Source organism: Telopea speciosissima, chromosome 3 (assembly GCF_018873765.1).
Source record: "Telopea speciosissima isolate NSW1024214 ecotype Mountain lineage chromosome 3, Tspe_v1, whole genome shotgun sequence".
In the NCBI taxonomy this organism is placed as follows: domain Eukaryota; kingdom Viridiplantae; phylum Streptophyta; class Magnoliopsida; order Proteales; family Proteaceae; genus Telopea; species Telopea speciosissima.
In genome coordinates, this window is record NC_057918.1 from 59,743,160 (window position 1) to 59,766,270 (window position 23,111).

At 36.2% G+C, this 23,111-nt stretch overlaps 1 protein-coding gene across 1 annotated transcript; it reads left to right on the forward strand.

The window, feature by feature from the left end:
• The first annotated feature begins 6,243 nt into the window (after window positions 1–6,243).
• LOC122653974 (MYB-like transcription factor ETC1) lies at window positions 6,244–19,497 on the forward strand. The gene is made up of 6 exons (XM_043847944.1): window positions 6,244–6,259; window positions 12,920–12,926; window positions 18,777–18,825; window positions 19,101–19,188; window positions 19,279–19,371; window positions 19,449–19,497. Exons 3-5 carry the CDS (start codon window positions 18,777–18,779, stop codon window positions 19,367–19,369), a joined length of 228 nt encoding a protein of 75 aa, XP_043703879.1. The 5' UTR covers window positions 6,244–6,259; window positions 12,920–12,926; the 3' UTR covers window positions 19,370–19,371; window positions 19,449–19,497.
• Window positions 19,498–23,111: the final 3,614 nt, after the last annotated feature.

Here is a 23,111-nt window from a genome sequence, read left to right on the forward strand (position 1 = left end):
TATATATATATATATATATATATATATATATATATATATATATATATATATATATATATATATATAATCTAAAATAATTATTTAAAATAAAAAATATATGAAATTACTTACGTCAAGAAGGGCTTGTGCACAAATATTTCTATAACCCTGACAACGTGGACATTCTTCTAACCTGTCATTAAAAAAAATTAATTTCGGATTGATTTCATGAAATAGTAAACTAATGTATTTTTGGTCAAAAAATTGATACTGTTTTGGTTGTACTAATGTGAAATATTTCAAGAATTAAAAAAATAGGGATAACAACTCAGCCTGTCCTAAACCCTAGCCCAACCCTAGGGGCCTTAACCTAAACCCAAGCCAACCCTAAACCCTGCCCGGCCTGGCCTGGCCCGAATTGACAGACCCTATATTGGTCCTGACCCTGAATTGCATGTGACAATGCTATAAACTAAGAATTGAGAAATCCAAACATATTTCATATTTAAGGTACTTGATCATGAATCTCTACAAATTATAATGTAAGCTCAACAAAATACACAACTATATACATTCAAAAAAAATATGCAAACCATTAATGGCACCAATTTCTCCTGTTTTAACATAGACAACATAACAATCACATAACTAATAAAGAACAGGAATAAGCTCCCTATTAAGTAGCCAATGCATTAATTACACCCCCACAGTTGGTAGAAGCTCTAAATATTATTCCATCCTGACCTTCTAAGGCCTTCATAAACTTTCCAGAGAAAATTCAATAAATACTGAATAAAATGACACCCACATCTAAAAATCAGGATAAAAAAAAGCTATCTAAAGATTTAAAAACTGATCATACACCTACTTAATGTGTGTAAAGCAGTGTGCTTCTTTTTTTCCTCTAGCCACATCCCTGCTGGAATTAACAACTGCCTTCTAGCCTTGATCCCCAAGGTTGATGGTGCTGCTTCTCTGGATAAGTTCAGACCGTTATGCATGGGGAATTTCTTCTGTAAAATTTTGTCCAAAATTATGGTGTGCCGGTTGGAAGGAGTCCTCCCTAGGCTGATCTCGGAGGAACAAGGTGCATTTCAGAAAGGGAAGGTCATCCATGAAAACATCGCCTTGGCGTCTGAGCTTGCTAATTTGATGTCTGCGGCTATCAGAGGAGGGGGTTTAGGGTTGAAGATCGATATCCAAAAGGCCTATGACACGATTTCATGGGACTTTATATTCAAAGTGCTGTGAAAATTTGATTTTTCGGAAAGATGGATTAATTGGCTAAGGATTCTGCTCTCCTCCACAAGAATTTCAATTATTGTGAATGGAGGTCCGGTGGGCTTCTTTGGTCTTGAACGGGGGTTGCGTCAGGGGGATCCTATCTCTCCCATGATTTTCATTATTGTGGAGGAGGTTCTCTGTAGGGGGTTATCTGCCTTGTTGGAAAAAAAAGAAGTATTAAATCTCTTCATGGTCCTAAGGGCGTGCGCACACCGGGACATTGCCTTTTCGCAGATGATATTTTTATTTTCACTAATGCTTCTATCAGGTATGTAAGGAACCTTAAGGATTTTCTTTGAAGATACCAAGAGTTTACTGGGAAGCGCATTAATCTGGAAAAAAATAAACTTTTCCTGGGTTCCATCCCTCCTTAAGGACGCCAAGCGATCGTGGAGGTGCTTCAGATGTCGATCTGTAACTTCCCTACTAGATACCTCGGGGTGGAAATCTCGAAGGGTCGTGTCAGGAAAAATATGTTGCTGCCTGTGCTTGACAGAGTGCGCAATAGACTTGCAGGGTGGAAAGGTAAACTCCTCTTGATGGCGGGGCGTGTTGAGCTAGTGAAGTCAGTGGTGTCGAGCATGCCTACTCATAGCTTCTCAGTGTACTAGTGGCCTTCGTCTATGATTGTTACTTTGGAACGTTGGACGAAAAATTTTATCTGGACTGGTGATGCAGAGACTACTAAGGCCATTACTGTAGGGTGGGATAAAATTTGCAGACCTAAGGACGAAAGGGGTCTTGGGATCAGGCGCCTCAGGGATGTCAATAAGGCCATGCTTAGTAATCTAACCTGGAAAATCAGAAATGAGGCCTCTATTTCCTGCGCTTTTTTGTGCCACCGGTTTGTCAGTAAGTGGGGTAATATTCGGCCAGGGTATAGGGCCTCTTCAATATGGCCGAGTGTTAGAAGGATGTGGAGCTTTGTGTCAGCTAACGAATGCTGGATCTTGGGGAACGTCAAGAAGATAAAATTTTGGTCGGATAAATGGTTGGGGCCGAATTCTATTAAAGAAGTTACTAGGCTTGATGATGCTTTCTTCAAGAACGAGGGGACCAGAGTGGGTGATTTTATTGAGGCCGATGGTTGGAGGCTTCCTACGGTTAGATCGACTGCCTTGATCGAGATGTTCAAAGTGATTAAAAGCACTGATATTCCTTGTTATGATGTGGAGGATTCGGTGTATTGGGGGCCTTCGAAATCGGGTGATTTCACTACGGCGTCGGCTTGGGAAGAGTTGAGATTGAATGGTCCTAAAGCTCCTTGGGTTCAACTTGTTTGGCATAAAAACCTGCAGCCTCGCCATTCTGAGTTTGGGTGGAGATTAGCGCATGAGAAGCTCCCCACAGAGGAGGAATACCAGAGAAGGGGTGTTAGTTTAGCATCCAGATGCATGCTGTGTAAGAAGCAGTGCAATTCAGCCCTTTATTTGATCCTCAATTATGAGTTTAATAATGCTGTGTGAGGGGAATTTCGCTCTTGGTTGGCATTGGATGGAATCAACCAGCTTCCATTGTTGATTTTTGGGATTGGTGGAAAAGAAAGCGTCGATGCACGAATGGGAAGGATCCTTGGGCTGTAGGGGCTGTTGTCACCTGCGCTACCTTATGGGAGGAGAGGAACAGAAGGTGTTACAAGAACTATTTTCGCAGCCAAAGGCAGATTCTTGAGGGTATTAAGGGAGAGATAAGGGAATTTAAGATGGTGATTAAGGGAGTCAAGACAGTTCAAGACCTGAGCTGTGTCAGATCTCTAGGTCTGGCTACCTCTACCTCATCTTCAAACGACATCTTTGAGGTGTTCTGGTGTAAGCCTCTACCTACTTGGATCAAAATAAATATTGATGGTAGCTCTCTTGGGAACCCTGGAAGGGCGGGCGCCGGAGGTGTTTTTCGTAATCACCAAGCGCAAGTGGTGTTTTCCTTTAGCAGGTTCTTGGGGATCTCTAGCAGTTATGCGGCAGAGTATGAGGCCCTTCTTGGTGGTCTCTCCGGTGCCAAGGAGATGGGGTTCAGAGAGCTATGGATTGAATCTGACTCGGCTTCAATGGTTTCGTCTATCCAGTCCTCGAACATCCCATGGTTTGCTCGGCAGAGATGGATGGTTCTCAAGCCGTATCTGGACTCTTGCAACTGGAAAACAACTCATTGCTTCAGGGAGGCCAATCCCATAGCGGACTTCTTGGCCAAACAGGCAGCAAAATCGGGTTCTTCAGTGACCAACTGTGCTCTTCCTAGACACATTGAGGATCAATTGGCTCATGATGCCATGGGTCTGCCGAGATATCGGTTTGGGTAATTGAGGGATGTCCCTCCTTTGTTTGGGGTTGTTGTTTTAGTTCGCTTGTGTTTGGGCTTTATGCTTGTTGTTTTTCTTTTTCTCCTTAATCTAATGATCCTTTAGCAAAAAAAGGCTTGAAACAACCATGATAGACATCTTCATCAATCCAAACTCATAACAGAATATTTTTGTAACTGAAACAACGAATGAGAAACTTTTTAATAGAAAACCTAATTTTGGGTAAACTCTAATTTTTCCTTGAGAGTTTTATAAGTAACCCGGCAAACCTGAGAGCAACTTTCTCTAACAAGACCAAGATAAGAATCTAGAAAGGAAGATAGCATTTATATCTAAGAATATTCCTTGGCTATTCATTTACTAACCAATTATTTAGAGTTAAAACACAAAACAAGAACACAACTTAACAACCAGCTTCAGTTAGTTTCACTAAACTCAGTTTCCCAACTAACCTTATTTCTAATTATTCTTGACCACTGCAATCTCATCAAACCAAAGCAGAAACATAAACATGTTATTCTTTTCAGATCCACGATTTCAGCCAGATATCTCAATGATGTTAATTGTTTTCAAGTTTTTCTTTTATACCTTTCCATTTCTTTTGTTTTTTTAAACATAACCATAAGAAGTTAAGAATCCAAAAGAAGAAGCAAATATTTTAGAGCTCTGTCGTAGACATCATTACCCGGAGGAAACCTCTACCACTAACCATATCGCCAGTTTAGAATGCGTAAAGGGCCTAGCGAATTGCCCACTCTCAATAAGATATTTCAGTATTATTTTATTGTGTTCATCAGAGGAATATTGATTTGGTTTGGTGTGAATGGGTCAAGTGTTCATCATTGTTCGAATAATTGTGGTTTGGTTATTATATTCACCATCTATTTATGGTCAAATCAGCCTGGCAATATGAAAACTGATTTCCTTCAAAGATCTTTGGAATGGTTTGAGAGATTCAACAGGGCATGTAAACCAATATAAGTTCGTTCAATGATATGAGAAAACTGATATTTATTTATCTATGGGAAAACGAATGGAATCTAAATTTACTTGAACTTCTGGACTTAATTTGTAATTTATTTATCAATGGGAAACTGATTTGTTTCAAAGATCTTTGGAATGCTTTGAGAGATTCAACAAGGCATGTTGAAGCAATAAACGTTTGATCAACAGGCTAAACCAGATTTGTCTTGCAATCAGAAAATTGATTTGTTTCAACTATTTATATCCGTTCCATTGTAAGGCATATTGAAGCTTGTTTCAAAGATGTAATTCACAGTCTATGAAAATTTGAATTGGGACCTACATTTAGTTGTAATTTGAAACGAGTTGATATTGTTACAAAAAAAAACAAAAAAACAAAAATTTAATGAGATGAGTTTACATAGGCCGCATTTACTTGTCACTTGAAATGCAAATGACGTACACATGATTATACCAAGAGTAGGTTCAAATATTTTGATCTTAGTAGTGTAATCAGATATCATGGATATTATTTTTCAAAAAATAAGGGGATCCCAGTGAATTATTACTATGAATTATTGGAATTGAAAATGAGGGCAACAACCCTTACCCCTCCCAATCTCCTATCCCGTCCAATGATTTTTAGGGAACATAGCGAATCATCAACAACTATAGGCCTACATATTAACACTTCTATTGAAAAGCATTCAAAAATTTAATTTTCATTGGTTTCATTCAAGGAGTCATTGCCTTGGTAATATTGTCTAAAATCATCAAAATTTCATATCTTATTTCAATACTATATTCTGAACAGTCAATTGAGTATACCGTGTGTGATATCCAGCATGATTTGGAAAATTATCTCAGTACAGAGCAAATAGTAATGAAAAAGATAACAATGCTCTGACGTTAGGTGAATAATAATAAGATGGGGAGACAAGCACCTTTCATTTTATACTCACCTGCACAAGATTGAAATAATATTAGACAAAAAACGAGAATTATTATTGGTATTAATAATTCCATGTACAGTAGAGTTAAGGTTTAAATAATCCAACCAAACACAGATTTGAGAAACAAATATGATAACCTAAAAGGGAGTATACCTGAGCTATCCAACTCGTAAGAAGATGTGGTGTATGAGATTTGGAAAGAAGGTCACTAATTCCCTCTCATAAAATTTGTACTACAAATATATATATATATATATATATATATATATATATAAAGAATCTAAAATAATTATTTAAAATGAATATATATGAAATTACTTATGTCAGGCAGGGCATGCGCACAAAAATATTTCTAATAACCCTAAAAACGTGGACATTCTTCTAACCTGTCATTAAAAAAATCTATTTTGGATTGATTTCATTAAATAGTAAACAAATGTATTTCTTGTCAAAAAATTGATATTGTTTTGGTGTACTAATATGAAATATTTCAAAAATTAAAAAATTAGGGGTGTCAACTCAGCCTATCCTAAACCCTAGCCCAAACCTAGGGGCCTTAACCTAAACCCAAGCCAAGCTTAACCCGGTCCTGTCAGGGCCTAACATACCCTAAACCCAGCCCAGCCCGACCTAACCCGAATTGGTAGATCTTATGTTAGCCTTGATCCTGAGTTACATGTGACAATGATACAAACTAAGAATTGATATATTCAAACATATTTTATATTTAAGGTACTTCATCATGAATCTCTACAAATTATAATGAAAGCTCAATCAAGTACACAATTATACACATTCAAAAAAAAAAAAATACAAACCATTAATGAAATCCATTTCTTCTATTTTAACATAGACAACATAACAACCACATAACTAATAAAGAGTAGGAACAAGCTTCCTATTAAGTAGTCAATGCATTAATTACACCCCATAGTTGGTAGAAGCTCTGAATATCACTCCATTCTGACCTTCTAAGGCCTCCATATACTTTCTAGAGAAAATTCAATAAATACTGAGCAAAATGACACACATCTAAAAATCAGGATAAAAAAAGCTGTCTAAAGATTAAAAAACTGATCATCACACCTACTTGAAAGCTTGAAACGATAATGATAGATAACTTCATCAACCCAAACTCATAACATAATATTTTGTAACTGAAACAATGAATGAGAAGTTTTTAAGAAAAAACCTGATTTTGGGTAAACTTTAATTTTTCCTTGAAAGTTTTATAAGTAACCTAGCAGACCTGAGACTAACTCCCCTTAACAAGACCAAGATAAGAATTTAAAAAGAAAGATAACATTTATATCTAAAAATATTCTATAATTATTCATTTATTAACCAATTATTTAGAGTTAAAACACAAAACAAGAACACAACTTAACAACTAACTTCAGTGAGTTTCACTAAACTCAGTTTATCAACTAAGCTTATTTCTAATTATTCTTGACCACTGTAATCTCATCAAACTAAAGCAGAAACATAAACATGTTATTCTTTTCATTTCCATGACTTCAGCAAGAAATCTCGATGGTGTTAATTGATTTCAGATTTTTCTTTTGTAACTTTCCATTTCTTTTGTTATTTTTTGTTTTTAAACATAAACATAAGAAGTTAAGAACACAATGGAAGAAGCAAATCTTTTACAGTTCTGTCGTAGACATCATTACCCGGAGGTATCCTCTACTACCAATCATATTGTCAGTTTTGCATGCGTAAAGGGCCTAGCGAATTGCCCACTCCTTGAATAATATCCGGACGATCAGGAGTCTTATGAGAAAACTAATATTTATTAATCTTTGAGAAAATGAATGAAACCTAAATTTACTTGAACTTATGGACTTAATGTATAATTTATTTATCAATGAAAAACTGATTTGTTTCAAAGATCTCTGGAATAGTTTGAGAGATTCAACAGGATATGCTGAAGCATCATACGTTCGATCAACAGGCTAAACCAGATTAGCCTTGCAATTAGAAAACTAGTTTGTTTCAACTGTTTACATTCGATCCATTGCAAGGCATGTTAAATCTTATTTTAAAGATGTAATGAAAATGATAAACATTCAAAAATTTAATTTCCATTAATTTCATTCAAGGAGTCATTGCCTAGGTAATATTGTCTAAAATCATCAAAATTTCATATCAGATTTTAAGACTGTATTCTGAACAGTCAATCAAGTATATCGAGTGTGATATCCAACATGATTTGAGAAATTATCTCAGTATAAAACAAGTAGTAATGAAAAAAGTAACAATGCTCTAATGTTAGGTGAATAGTATATAAGATGAGGAGACAAGTAGGTTTCCTTTTGTACTCTCACCTGCACAGGATTGAAATAATATTAGACAAAAAGCGAGAATTATTATTGGTATTAATAATATCATATACAATAGAGTTAGGGTTTAAATAATCCAATCAAATACAAATTTGAGAAACAAATATGATAACCTAAAAGGGAGTATACTTGAGCTGTCCAACTCGTACGAAAATGTGGTGTATGAGATTTGGAAAGAAGGTTATTAATTCCCTCTAATAAAATTTGTACTACAATATATATATATATATATATATATATATATATATATATATATATAAAGAATCTAAAATAATTATTTAAAATAAAAAATATATTAAATTACTTACACCAAGCATGACATGCACACAAATATTTCTAATAATCTTGACAACATAGACATTTTTCTGATCTGCCATTAAAAAAATTTATTTTGGAGTGATTTCATGAAATTGTAAATAAATGTATTTCTGGTAAAAAAATTTATATTGTTTTGGTTGTACTAATATGAAATATTTCAAGAATTAAAAAATTAGGGGTGTCAATTCAGTCTATCCTAAACCCTAATCTAACCCTAGGGGCCTTAACCTGAACCTAAGCCAAGCTCAACCCAGTCCTGCCAAGGCCTAAAAGACCCTAAATCCAGCCCAGCCCGACCTAGCCCGATTTGACAGATCTTATATTGGCCTTGACTCTGAATTGCATGTGACAATGCTACAAGCTAAGAATTGACAAATCCAAACATATTTCATATTTAAAGTACTTCATTATGAATCTCTACAAATTATAATGAAAGCTTAACCAAGTACACAACTATACACATTCAAAAAATAAATAAAAAAATACAAACTATTAATGAAACCCATTTCTCCTATTTTAACATAGACTACATAACAACCATATAACTATTAAAGAGCAGGAACAAGCTCCCTATTAAGTAGCAAATGCATTAATTACACCCCACGATTGGTAGATGTTCAGAATATAACTCCATCCTGACCTTCTAAGGTCTCTTTAAACTTTCTAGAGAAATTTAATAAATACTGAGTAAAATGATACCCACATCTAAAAATCAGGATAAAAAAAGCTATCTAAAGTTTGAAAAACTAATCATCACACCTACTTGAAAGCTTGAAACGATCATGATAGACAGTTTCATCAACCCATACTCATAACAGAATATTTTTGTAACTGAAACAATGAATGAGAATTTTTTTAAGAGAAAACATATATCTAAGAATATTCCATGGTTATTCATTTATTAACCAATTATTTAGAGTTAAAACACAAAACAAGAACTCAACTTAACAACCAGCTTCAGTGAGTTTCACTAAACTCAGTTTCTCAACTAAGCTTATTTCTAATTATTCATGACCACTATAATTTCATCAAACCAAAGCAGAAACATAAACATGTTATTCTTTTTTGTTCCATGACTTCTACCAGAGATCTTAATGGTGTTAATTGATTTCAGGTTTTTCTTTTGTATCTTTCGATTTCTTTTGTTGTTTTTTTTTAAAACATAACTAGAAGAAGTTAATAACACAAAAGAAGAAGCAACCCTTTTAGAGCTTTGTCGTAGACATCATTACCCAAAGGAATCCTCTGCCACCAATCATATCGTCAGTTTTGAATCCGGAAAAGGCCTTACGAATTGCCCATTCCTTGAATAATATCCCGACGACCAAGAGTCTTATGAGAAATTTGATATTTATTTATCTATGGGAAAACGAATGGAACCTATATTTACTTGAACTTCTGGACTTAATGCATAATTTATTTATCTATGAAAAACTAATATGTTTTAAAGATCTTTGGAATTGTTTGAAAGATTCAACAACATGTTTAAGTAATATACGTTCGATCAACTGACTAAACCTAATTGGTCTTGCAATCAAAAAACTGGTTTGTTTCAACTATTCACATCAATTCCATTGTAGGGCATGTTGAAGCTTGTTTCAAAGATGTAATTCACAGTCAATGAAAATTTTAATTGGGACCTACATCTAGTTGTCACTTGAAATAAGATGAGTTTTCTTACAAAAACAAAAACAAAAAATGAGATGAGTTTACATAAGCCGCATTTACTTGTCACTTGGAATGCAAATGACCTACACAAGATTATACCAAGTATAGGTTCAAATAGTTTGATCTTAGTAGTGTAATCAGATACCATGGACACTGTTTTCCATTAGATAAGGGGATCTTTGTGAATTATTACTATGAATTATCGGAATTGAAAATGAGGGCAACAACCCTTACCCCTCCCCATCCCCCATCCCCCATCCCCCCCCCCCCCCCCAATGATTTTTATGGAACACAGAGAATCATCAACAGCTACCTCATGCTAAAACTTGCCATCTGAAGAGGAGATATGGTGGCCGAACTTGTAAACTATTTTGACTCCAAAACTTAAGTTGTCACAGGTATGCTTTTATATTTATAAAAAATATATTGTATTCTTTTTGCATAGGAAAGAATGCCTGTATGTTTTTTAGGTTTGGAAATAATGAATCTAAGTGTCATATCTGAATGTCATATAAATTAGACCATCTTAACAATCAATACTTACATGAATTTTATGGGCAAACCAGTGTTGGACTTTATGTTTATTGATTTGTTAATGTGTGGTAGATAGATTGAGTGATGGTGATCGATTAGAAATGTTTCCAGACTATGTTTTGATGAACCCAAATTGGATAGCATTATTTTTCTTTATTGATTAAGTTGTCATTTATTAAATATCTTAGATAAAATTACAAGTACTTTGACCAATGATGTAGATTCTGTAAAGTGGATCAAAATTGAAGTAGATGTCTATGCTTATATAATGGTTACAGAGATTAAAAAGGGATAACAAAATGACTAGCACCTTCAACAAGACTGGTTGAAATAACATGGACACTGTTTTCCATTAGATAAGGGGGTCTCTGTGAATTATTACTATGAATTATCGGAATTGAAAATGAGGGCAACAACCCTTACCTCTCCCCATCCCCTATCCCCCCAATGATTTTTATGGAACACAGAAAATCATCAACAACTACCTCATGCTAAAACTTGTCATTTAAAGAGGAGATATGGTGGCCGAACTTGTAAACTATTTTGACTCCAAAACTTAAATTGTCACAGATATGCTTTTTGTATTTATAAAAAACATATTGTATGCTGTCTGCATAGGAAAGAATGCATGTATGTTTTTTAGGTCTAAAAATAGTGAATCTAAGTGTCATATCTGAATGTCATATAAATTAGGCCATCTTAACAATCAATACTTACATAACTTTATGGGCAAACCAGTGTTGGGCTTTATGTTCATCGATTTGTTAATGTGTAGTAGATAGATTGAGTGATGGTGATCGATTAGAAATGTTTCCAGACTATGTTTTGATGAACCCAAATTGGATAGCATTTTTTTTCTTTATTGATTAAGTTGTCATTTATTAAATATCTTAAATAAAATTACAAGTACTTTGACCAATGATGCAGATTCTGTAAAGTGGATCAAAAATGAAGTAGATGTCTATGTTTATGTAATGGTTACAGAGATAAAAAAGGGGTAACAAAATGACTAGCACCTTCAACAAGACTGGTTGAAATAACATAATGACCAATCTTTAGGGTAAATTAGGTCAACCCTTTAAGATGTTACAGCTTAGAAACAAAATGAACAAACTCAGAAATGATTATGCCTGTTTGAAAAAGTTGTTGGAAACAACGGGCTTCGATTGGAATGCAGTGACAAGGACTTGCACTATAGAGGATGATGGACTATTTACACCGTCTATCATCTGCAATTCATTGTTAACTTTTACTATGTTTTCTAATATAAGGATAGCAATTTGGGTACTAAATCATAGACATACCATATATATTTTTCAGGAAAACCCAAGTTGAAAAAAATTTAAGAGAAATTGTCTACCTCAATTGTATGAATTGCAGATGATATTTGGGGATTCCTATGTCTATGGGTATGGAAGTGCTGGAAACGCAAATAATCATGTTGTCTTTAATAAAAAGGATGATTGCGGTTAACTTGTCTCTTCCACATACTCTTTGGACTAGGGGTGGATACACCTGAAGATGGGGATGGTGATGGGAATATTCCATCTAATACACACCAACTTGATAAGACCCCTAATTCCCATAAGAAGAGGAGGAGGTCTTCAAATCTTGCAATGGCCATCAGGACCATGTGCGATGTATCTCGAGCCAAACTTGGGAGGTATAACTCCTCCACAGCCACATCTCAAGCTCCATGTAGTCGCCCAGTGAGTAGTGACTACAGTGTGAATCACTGTGTTACAGTCTTTGAGAGTATTCCAGATATTAATGAGGATATGTATATGAAGGCTATCTCAAAGATGAAGAGTATTGCCGAATGGAGAGAGACTTTTATTTATGTTCCATTGGAGAAGAAGATGTGGCTACTGGAGGCTGGATTGAGTTTTTTTTTTTTTTATGAGGGGTTTTTCAATATATTGTAATGATAGATTATTTATGGGATCAATTTCTCTTGACCTTGTTATTGGCTGTCCTAGCCGATCTCCTTAGGGCCTTGGCATGCTCGGCCTAGGCTTCATATTGTAGGGCTGCATCAAATATCCTCGCAGAATTGGGTAGCTAGAGTCAATAATGTAGTACTTTCCTATAATGTAGTTGTGAAAAGAATAATAATCAACAAGATATTATAATTAACTACTTAACTAGAATAATTTAAACAGATCTACCTGTAGGGGCTGAAGAAATCGCAACCGCTCATTTTGAAGTACTTCGGCAAATATTCGACAATTGTTGGCACCTCCCTCCCAATCCGCATAGACAAATGCAAATTTCATAAAAAAAACACATGCTCACATCATGTTTTGCTTGATTATTCTCTTCTTATCTCTATAAGGCATTTCTTTTCTCTTAGGCACCATGCATGGCAGTAATATGTGTGCCATCAATGACACCAATACAATTCTCCAAATATAAAAAAAAATATAAAAATAATTAATGATCTAATTCAATTAAGTATAAAAAAAATGAAAATTGATATAAAATTTCTCTACATTACCTTAGAGTACCTTAAAGTAGGAGTAGTGGTATGGGTTGTATCTTATCTCTATTGGCACTCTGTTGAATGAGGGTGGTTGAATGTTTTCCTTTCCCATGTTCAAAAATGCTTGCAACACGATTTTAAAGAAACTACGCACAGTTTCACCGAAGTATTAGAATCTTTTAGATTGTTTTCTATAGCCACCTTTTAGTTGAATTATATGTAAGAAGATAGTAATCTGTTCATCAAATCGGATGTAACGACTGTCTTGTAACATCCACAATTTTTCATTAGGTTGCATTGATTTATGAAAACATGTCTTTCTATCCTAGATCATTTATAACATCAATCAAAATGACCTACCATAATCTCATCTATCCAATCAACACATGTGAATCTACTAACTCTACACGACTCTCCGTAAATCCTAGTTTTTTTATAGTATTGTAACACTACCATCTCCATCAAATTCCATTGACCAGTTTCTTCTTAACTAGATGAGTTATACCCTAGTTAATATTGTCATTGGAGATCACTGCTCCATACCTAATACAATGGAGTTTCAAAGCATAACAATGTTTTCTATCAATCTATAGATCTAGCAGAGTAATAATCCATCATTCTAACATACTGAAATAAATAACAAACCATCTTGGCCAAGGTCAAGGGACCAATCCCTTTGATTGATGCATCTACCATTCTTGATTGATTGACAATCAATCAAGCAGCTCTCCCACTTTGTTAGCACCTCAATTTGGGAGGATTCAATTTAAATAAGGGTGATTTTATTTCTTGCAAATAAGGAAACCAATTGGAGGAGATCAGATCCATTAGCAGCTGGCCAAGTTTCAAAAGAAGAAAGCCAAAACTGTGAGAGAGATTTAGACAAGCCTTCCACGATTTTTGGCATATGTCTGCACAGATTTTATCTTTATTTTATTTTTGCATTTTATGTTCAAAATCTTGGAGAACATAAATGTAATATTTGGGAAACATTGCTCCTCAGTGAAGATTGGAAATAAAATCCTTTGAGACATTAGTCTTTGAAGCTCTAAGAAAGTTTCTCAGCAATTGTGCATTCTTTTTCGATTGATCAACCCTACGACAAGTTATTGTTCTCGACTTTCCTGGTCCATAGCTGCCACGAGGCTGCACTAGGTGGTATCATAGCTCACTTCAGCAGTATTGCCACCACCCCCCTCAGCTTGTACAGGGCGTGTTTGAGTGGACAGAAGCGGCCCAATAAAGTTTCGAGCAACTGAAGAAAAAGCTAAGCACCGCTCTGGTACTGGCACTGCCCAACTTTGAGTTGATTTTTGAGATCCATTGCGATAACTCAGGTACAGGTATTGGAGTTGTTTTGGTCCAAGGAGGACGCCCCATTGCGTATTTCAAAGAGAAGCTTAGTGGCGCAAGACTCCAATATAGCACCTATGATCAGGAGTTTTATGCCCTTTTTCGCACCCTTGAGCATTGGCGACAATATTTAATTCACAGGGAACTCATATTGTTCACCGACCATGAGGCAATGAAGTATATTTCCGGGCAGCAGAAACTCAACTCCTGGCGTGCAAAATGGGCTGAGTATCTTCAAGAGTTCACTTTTCATATCAAACACAAGGCATGCACTCAAAATCAGGCCACCAATACCCTTAGTAGAAAAAGAAGTTTACTCTCTTCAATGCAAACACATGTGCTTGGGTTTGATTCTTTTCGTGAGCTCCACGTCGATGATCCTTATTTTTCTAGCATCATGAGTGATGTTCGTGATAAGATGACTGCAGAATTCACTTTGTACGACAAATTCCTCTTCAAAGGAAATTGGCTCTGTGTTCCGGATTGTTCTCTTCGTTTGAAGATCATGGTAGAGATTCATAATGCCAGTCATTTTGGGTCTTGATAAGACCTTGCACTTGGTAATGACTCACTATTTTTGGCCCCACCTCAAGCGAGATGTGCAACGATTTGTGGCACAGTGTCATACTTGTCACATATCCAAGGGTCAGGCTATTAATGTTGGCTTGTATCTTCCCCTTCCGTTTCCCAAAGCACCTTGGTAGGATATATCCATGGATTTCGTCCTTAGATTGCCTCGCACATAGCGGGGTATAGACTCTGTTTTTGTCATAGTCGACCATTTCTCCAAGATGGCGTGTTTTATACTTTATCGAAAGACCATGGATGCTTCCCGTATTGCTGATTTGTTTTTTAGAGAAGCCTTCAAGTTACATGGCTTGCCAAAGACCATCTCATCTGATCGGGACTCCAAATTTCATGGGCATTTTTGGCGATAATTATATATGGCGCAACATTGGTACAATTCTTTAATTCAGTACCATGTTCCATCCCCAAACCAATGGGAAAACTGAGGTTCCAAATCGATCATTGGGGAATATGTTACAAAATTTAATTAATGACAATCTCGCGTTCTTGGGAACACCGCCTCTCTCTGGCTGAGTTCGCCTTCAATTGTTCAGTCCACCGGTCTACTGGACACAGTCCCTTCTTCGTCATTTATGGACGATAGCCCTCAACAGCTTTGGATTTGGTACCCATTCCATTCCCAGGAAAACCACTAGCAAAAGTGGAAGACATAGTGTCTCAACTCCAGCGTATCCATGATCATGTGCAGCGTAATCTGGAGTTAAGCTCTGAGAAGTACAAAAAGTCTGTTGATACCGATTGTAGTGAAGTGATTTTTGAACCTGGTGATTATGTCTGGGTCCTTCTACCTCCAGAATGCCACCTGGTTGGTACATATAATAAGCTTAGTAACAGTAAGCTCTGTCCAATCGAGGTTGTCGGGCGTATCAACCCTAGTGCTTACCGCCTTAATCTGCTTTCTCACATCAAGACTTCTGACTTTTTAATGTCAAGTATTTGACTCCCTACCTATGGGATTCCTCTGACGACGGTGATCCAAACTTGTGGACGAATTATTTCCAACCAGAGTAGAATGATGCAGCCATGCAATATGATGCCCAGGCCGAGCATGCCAAGGCCCTAAGGAGATCGGCCAGGATAGCCAATAACAAGGCCAAGAGAAACCGAGCCCACCTGACCAAGGTCAAGGGACCAATCCCTTTGATTGATGCACCTACCATTCTTGGTTGATTGACAATCAATCAAGAATCTCTCCCACTTTGGTTGCACCTTAATTTGGGAGGATCCAATTTAAATAATGGTGATTTTATTTCTTACAAATAAGGAAACCAATTGGAGGAGATCAGATCCATTAGCAACTAGCCAAGTTTCAAAAGAAGAAAGCCAAAACCGTGGGAGAGACTCAGCTAAGCCTTCCACGATTTTTGGCAGATGTCTGCCTAGATGTTTTCTTTATTTTATTTTTGCATTTTATGTTCAAAATCTTGGAGAATATAAATGTAATATTTGGGAGACATTGCTCCTCAGTGAAGATTGGAAATAAAATCCTTTGAGACATTAGTCTTTGAAACTCATAGAGAGTCTCTCTGTAATTGTGCATTCTTGTTCGATTGATCAACCCTACGACAAGTTATTGTTCTCGACTTTCTCGGTCCATGGCTGCCACAAGACTGCACTAATATTTGACATCTTTTCAAGGAAAGAGATATCATTTGTGAGATTATAGGGATGGGGGAAGACAAGCTAAAACCCTAAAGGAATTGTTTAATCATAGACATTCATCTTTAAGGAATGTCATTGAACGACCATTTGGGGTTTTAAAAACTTGATTTGGTATTTTAAGGTCTATGCTTCCTTACCTCCCTCAAGATCATGAGCTACATCATGATTATAGAGGAGGGGGAAGATCGACAAGCTAGAACCCCAATGATATTGAACTTCCTCGAACAAAAAACAATCCAAATCAACAATTTTACACATCTCCATTGGGGACAAATCATTCACGCTCATTTATGTGGGTGGATGTTTATGAAGGGAAGCTGGACCAAACGGTTGATTCACAATTCAGTATCAATGAAACTATGATCACCCAACAAGTACGCCATGAAATTCTAGTTGATCGAACACTGTTAGACTATTACAATGACCAAATAATCTTCATGGGCACATGGCTTTTTCTTCTCACATGTTTCACTATAGATATGGCGTGCTTTAAATGATTGTAATTTAATATAGGTTTGAATTTTGAAAACAACGTTTAGCATACAACAATATTTTGGAATTTGTTAAATTATGGTTATTATGCAAGAGGTTGGATTATGGTTATTTGTATTTTTTTATTCATTCTTCTAAAGTTAAAAACTTGAAAAAAATGGTTTAAACACTTGAAATGACATTTGTGTAATTAAATTTGGAAAGTTAGTGATTCTATCAGTTGCATACCAAGCGGTGATTCTGCTCTAAATGTACTCCAAGATCAATTCCAACTAAAGTCTACCAAACAATGATTTTGCTCTCAAAAATCACGGAATCCAGAAAAAATAATTACATCCAGAATCAAGGAATTGGGGGTGGAATAGTTACCAACCAACCCCAAAATCTCTCTTATTTTTCAATATTTATTTATCATTATTTTTTTTGGAGATAGGAGGGGGATCCCGACTTTTAGGCCGACTAAATCCCCCTCTGGGCTCATACATGACCCCCACGGCATGCACGAACCGGGAGTTTTTGGGCCCTAGTGAGCCTTCGGTGGGTGACCCAAGAAATTATGCAGTGACGAAGGTTTGATCACGAGACCTCGCTTCCTGAGACAGAGTTTTATGTCCCCTCCAAGCTAGCTGTGCTAACCCCTTGAGGTTTTCAATATTTATTTTGATATAAGGGGAAACTTCTATTGGGCTGAAAATTGACATGTAAGCAAGAGACCTTGGGAGAACCTTTCTATGGATACGTATCGACCAATACAACCAATTACCAAACCGATCCCTAAGACCATGCTTGTTTCATAACCATGGAATCAGAACCTTTCTTCAAAGCCAATGATTTTGATGTAAAAGAAGACACAACCTTCCTTGCCTAGGATGACCCTTCGAGGGGTCAAAAGGGATAAGATTGGGTATAATTAACTTCCATAATGCTCCGTTTGTTTGACGGGGACTTAGATAGGGGTGAAAAAGTGCTGATGTGATATTTCAAAATTCCATCCCAACCTTGTTTGTTTAACTTGGGATGGTGAACCAACAAAAACTGAGGTACCAATATTAAATGCTTTATTTGTTGAAGAGGTACTTAAAACTCCCACTTTTACGCTATCTAAAGTCTCACAAAAAACAAAAGACTTTTGTAAGAAAAGTATAAATCTCTCCCTTATTTTCCAAACTTACTAATTCCCTAACCCACTACACTGTAGGACCCAGTCTCACAACATCTCCACCCAATCCTTTTATGGGAGAAGAAACTTTGAAGTTCGAGGAACTTCTATTAAGATTGTATTGACTTCTAAGAGCTAAGGTGGTCTAGCAAGTCTAGATTTGAATTTTGATGCTCAGCCTCAGAGTTTAGGTTTTTTTGACTGGTTGTAATCAAGGTGCTTTAATTTCATTTGGACTCTACGGCATTTAATGCTCACAATTCGCAACAAAAGCAGATAATCTCTGTGACGTAAATGCGTAGATGTGGAGAAAAGAAGCCTTTACTCTCCCTTTTTTTTTCCCTATGTATTCAATTTTATATGGTTTCATTTATGGCAGATTGCCAAGTCCATGTACAAAAAGATTGATTTTTTCCTTTTCAGTATTTAATAATAGTTTTATTAATTAATTACCAACTAACCATTCCAAGCTCCAACCACCTATCAAACTTCACAATAATCACTATCTCTCCTGTCATTCTCTTTCTTCTTGCAACTACCAGTCTTCATTCCAATCTCACCCTCCATTCTTATCTCAGAAATTGACTTTCAAAAAATCTGTCCCTATTAATAGTTCTTTAGCGCCCCAGCGACACCAGCACCTCCTTAACTTTTGGTTTTGGAGTCTTTTATTCTCTCTCTCTCTCTCTTTGTTGTGTAAATGGCTGATTTAGATCGCTCTTCAGATGATACCTCCATGGATTCTCGAGGTACAGTTTTCAAAAAATTATAGTATTTTTTTTGGTCCTCATACTCTGTTTCTTCAACTAAGAAACCCAAGTTCTTCATTTGTTATCGGCAATTTGGATTTCAGAGGCACCCACCTGAAATGATTGTTTGCCGTTTTAATCCTTTTTCATATCTGGGTAGTTTGTAAAAACTCTTAAAAGAGTTGCTTTTAGGGGAAAAAGAAACCCTGCATTCTTCCAAAGTTCTTCCAAAGCTTTGTTCTGCTACATGACTTCAGTTTTGGTATTTGATGCAGAGGAAAGCAGTCAATTAGATTCAAAGCTGGAATTCTCAGAAGATGAGGAAACATTAATTGCCCGAATGTATAATCTGCTTGGGGAGAGGTGGGTTGAAATCATACTCTGTTCCTTACCAAATTTGAGTTGTTATTGGAGCAATTTAATAAATGCTAATTGATGCCTTACAACGAACAGGTGGTCTCTAATTGCTGGGAGAATTCCAGGAAGAACAGCAGAGGAGATTGAAAAGTATTGGACCTCGAGATACTCCACAGGTAGTGAATGAAGGAAGTGTTTGAATCGAAGTTCCATTTCATCTTTTATCTCGGCAATCAAGCAAGCAAGAAAGAAAGAAAGAAAGAAAGCAAACTTGGTTGCAAGTTTAGCGATTTTTGGGGGGAATTGCTTGTATCATGTTACTCTGTTTGGCATCATCTGTTCCACACTACCTCCTCTCCTATGTATTCTCCTGGAGGTGTATTGGACTTTCCTTCTGTTTTTCACTTTTTGTTATCCGAGGTGGGTGTAATTGTGTATACTGTGGCTTGACTAAGTTTGAAACGTGAGGACCGAATTTTATTACAATCTACAATCTTTTTCTTTTTTTTTTTTTTGGAATTGAGAGCTTATACATATTTTCACTGGGGGAGGCCCAAGGAGAGTTTATCATCTTATGACCTCTTATTTTGGAGGTGTTGTTGGTCTTTTATCCAAAACGCTCTCTCTCCCTCTCTCTCTCTCTCTCTCTCTCTCATGGTTTGAGGAATCTGTATCAGGTCGGCTGACTTGTAGCGGTCGAAAGAGAGATTGATTCCTAATTGATCTTGTATCCGTGGATTGGTAGAAATCAAGGGTAAAATAGTAAAAAAAATCGATTTTATATGAACCAAAGGGAAAATGTGACCGATATGAGTCAAGACCAATAACATATTTGATTCTCTCTCACTCACACTATAAATACATTTCCATCTCACTTTTTTTTTTTTGGTAAGATAGTAAACATATTTTTGGTAAATAAGGATTTATTAGCAAGAAGAAGACAAAACTTCATTTACACAAAGGATACGAAGCCAATAACTGGAATTTGACCAAACGTCATACTTGCAATAGATAAGGCCTTCCGAGCTAAGGAGTGAGTGATATTGTGTTAACCTTCCTAAGAATAAGGTTGATATTACATTCAGAAAATTGTTGGGTTAAGTATTCTATGTCATGGATGATTGGTTCCACTTCTGATGGAGGATAACTAGAGAATTTTATCTACAAAAAAAAAACAGCTAAAGAATTTGACAGTAACCAAACCAATTCTCTACAATCAGTTTCCGCTTGAATATGAGATAAGCCAGCTTCAGCAGGGACCTTTATTCCCTGAGGTTCGTTGATAAGTATAGTTGTGTAGTTCTTCTCATAGGGGGCTGAGATGACTATTTCACCTCCTGACCGAACACACTACCCGGGTGGGATCTACCCTCCTTTTATTAAAGGCACTAAGGAGCCGTACCGAGCAGGGAAACCACAGGTGATAAAAATTTGCTAGTGTGAATGAACCCTGTTCAGATTGCTAGATACATATACATATCAGATTCCTCTATAATTTGTATAAAAAGAATTCCCCCTGGAACTTGAGAAACAACTCTTTATTTTAATAGGTTTTGCTTCGTGTAATCATAGTTGGTTACACTGAGACTATTCCTATACCAATTTTATCCTCATCCCTATATTAGGTAATGATCATAGATTCATAGTCGGGGTAAATATGGTATTACACATCATATCATAAATTACCCTTCTTAGGATATATAATTATCATTTGTTTTATTGGCTACCGTGCTGGTACAGGATCAACATGACTAGTTAGGGTTCTCTTGTCCTTTGTGTTATTAGATCCAAACAAGGATGTCAAAATCAAACCAAAAGTAAATTGTTTATGGAATTGAACCGAATCATTTAAATCAAAACTGTAAAACTATTTATAATTTCAAAATTGAGACCGTTTAACCAAATAAACTGTTTAACACTCTTATCATCCAAGTCAAATAGTTAAAACTCCTTGTAACACCAACTGCATGTGGAATGTGCCTTTACATTCATTTAATAACACTACCAGATGCATTTAATACCTGATGGATTCCAGTCTATCTAGAACAAATGCAATATCGTTTTCAGAATCTGCAAAGGAGACCCATGTTGAAGATCTTTATGTGGAAAATGAATTCCACTGAATTTACTCTAATCATGCCATGACTATATTAACCCCCTTGTACATACCGTTTCATCAATATCGGATCAATCAGATATCGATATCGGCCACCTTCAAAACTATGCAATATGAGCCATCCATATCGGTTGATCCAATACCGATACCGATACCTCAAACCATGCTTTGTATGGTGAAGAGATTCCCTATCTTTAATCTTGGATAAATCAGATTGCCATGTCTATGTTTGGTTCTCAAGAAAAGAAAAAATTCAAAATTTTTTTTTTTTGGAATTTAAAAGATAACATATAAATCAATCATTATATCATCTAATTATTTGTATGTTTCAAAGTGTTCCAATCTTCCATCACCATCTAATTCTGATAAATCAAGAATCATACATGTAAACAGTGTGGATTTTCAAAAGAAAACTAACCTAGTCAAGACCATAATGACCATGGGGAATAAAAATCAAACCAAAGAGAAATCAATCCACATATTGTTTACCACGTGTGTTGCTGAGTGTTGGCACTCGAGTATAACTCACCATTAAAACTTAGTTGTTAAAGAGGTGTCTAAATCTTTACAAGTCTTTACACAATCTCCCCCTCCATGCAGGAGTACACTTGGGAACTGAGATTTTCCCCAAAAGATTGTTCTTGTATTTGCACCAATTTCATGCCTAATGCCACACCCAAACTCATGTTTAGAGTTTAGACTGTCCTGTACAAAGTTAAGATTATTGATTGAGATTCAGATCACCTGCCCTGCCTAACCTAGTTGTGTGTGATCAGTCAATCGTGACAAGTCAACCGATCCATAATAAAACCACCTGTAGATAGAAGCCATTTGTCAACCGGTGGAGTCATCCTCAATGCCATTTAGGCTTTTCCCAGTTCAGTCAATCGTCCTGTGTCCCCCCCCCTTCCCCCCAAAAAAAAAATAAAATAAAATAAAAAAGATGCCCGAGATGGCCTTATGGGTTGCAGCCTCTCAGCAAGGGTCTTCCTTTCTTCCAGGTAAAGCAGGCAGTAAGCTATTTTGACAGCTTCAATGAGCATTTTCCTGTGTTCATAACTTCACAAAACAAAGAACCCAAGTGCAATGATGAGCAATTCAGCTATGAGTTATAACAAATGGACTTTTCTTAACAGAAACAATTGTCTCCAGAGCATGAGAGTTAAAAGGACAACGACATTGCTGATATTTCGTTACAGCCAAGAGAATGTATATTAGAGGAAGTGAGTAAAATTCCTCCCACTTTTTACCAACAGAAGTTGCTTTTAGTTAGAGAACTGTGAGAAGATTTTAGTTGTGCCAATTTACAAAGCCAATGGCCATCATAGATCAGGGCAATACTTCCAGCAATGAACAAGGGCAGATCTGGTTTGTGCATCAAACATTGCTTTGCTTGTAGAACTTGGTATCGAGTACTTGCTTAACACACATTGCAGGTATTCCTGTACAACAACAAAACACATCAGATACAAAAATAATATAAATCTGCTGAAATCCCTTTGTTTGCAAAGTGGTTGGAGGAAATGAAGTCATAGATTAGGAACTGCACAAGGAGCAAAGTACATGTAAGGTCTCAAAAATTGTAATAGAAATACAATCCCCGTAATTAATAGACCCTTTTGTTTTTTTTTACCCCTGTTTTCCCTAAATTGTTTTGTTTGGATCCATGTAGCCGAACCCCCATTAAGTTGGGATAAGGCTGAATTTTTTGTTGTTGTTGTCAGAATGAGAATGAATAAGAATTCTGAAGATGGTCCTCTCAGATGGGAAAAAGCGTTTTGTTTGTCATGGGTTACAAGCAAACTGATGGTTC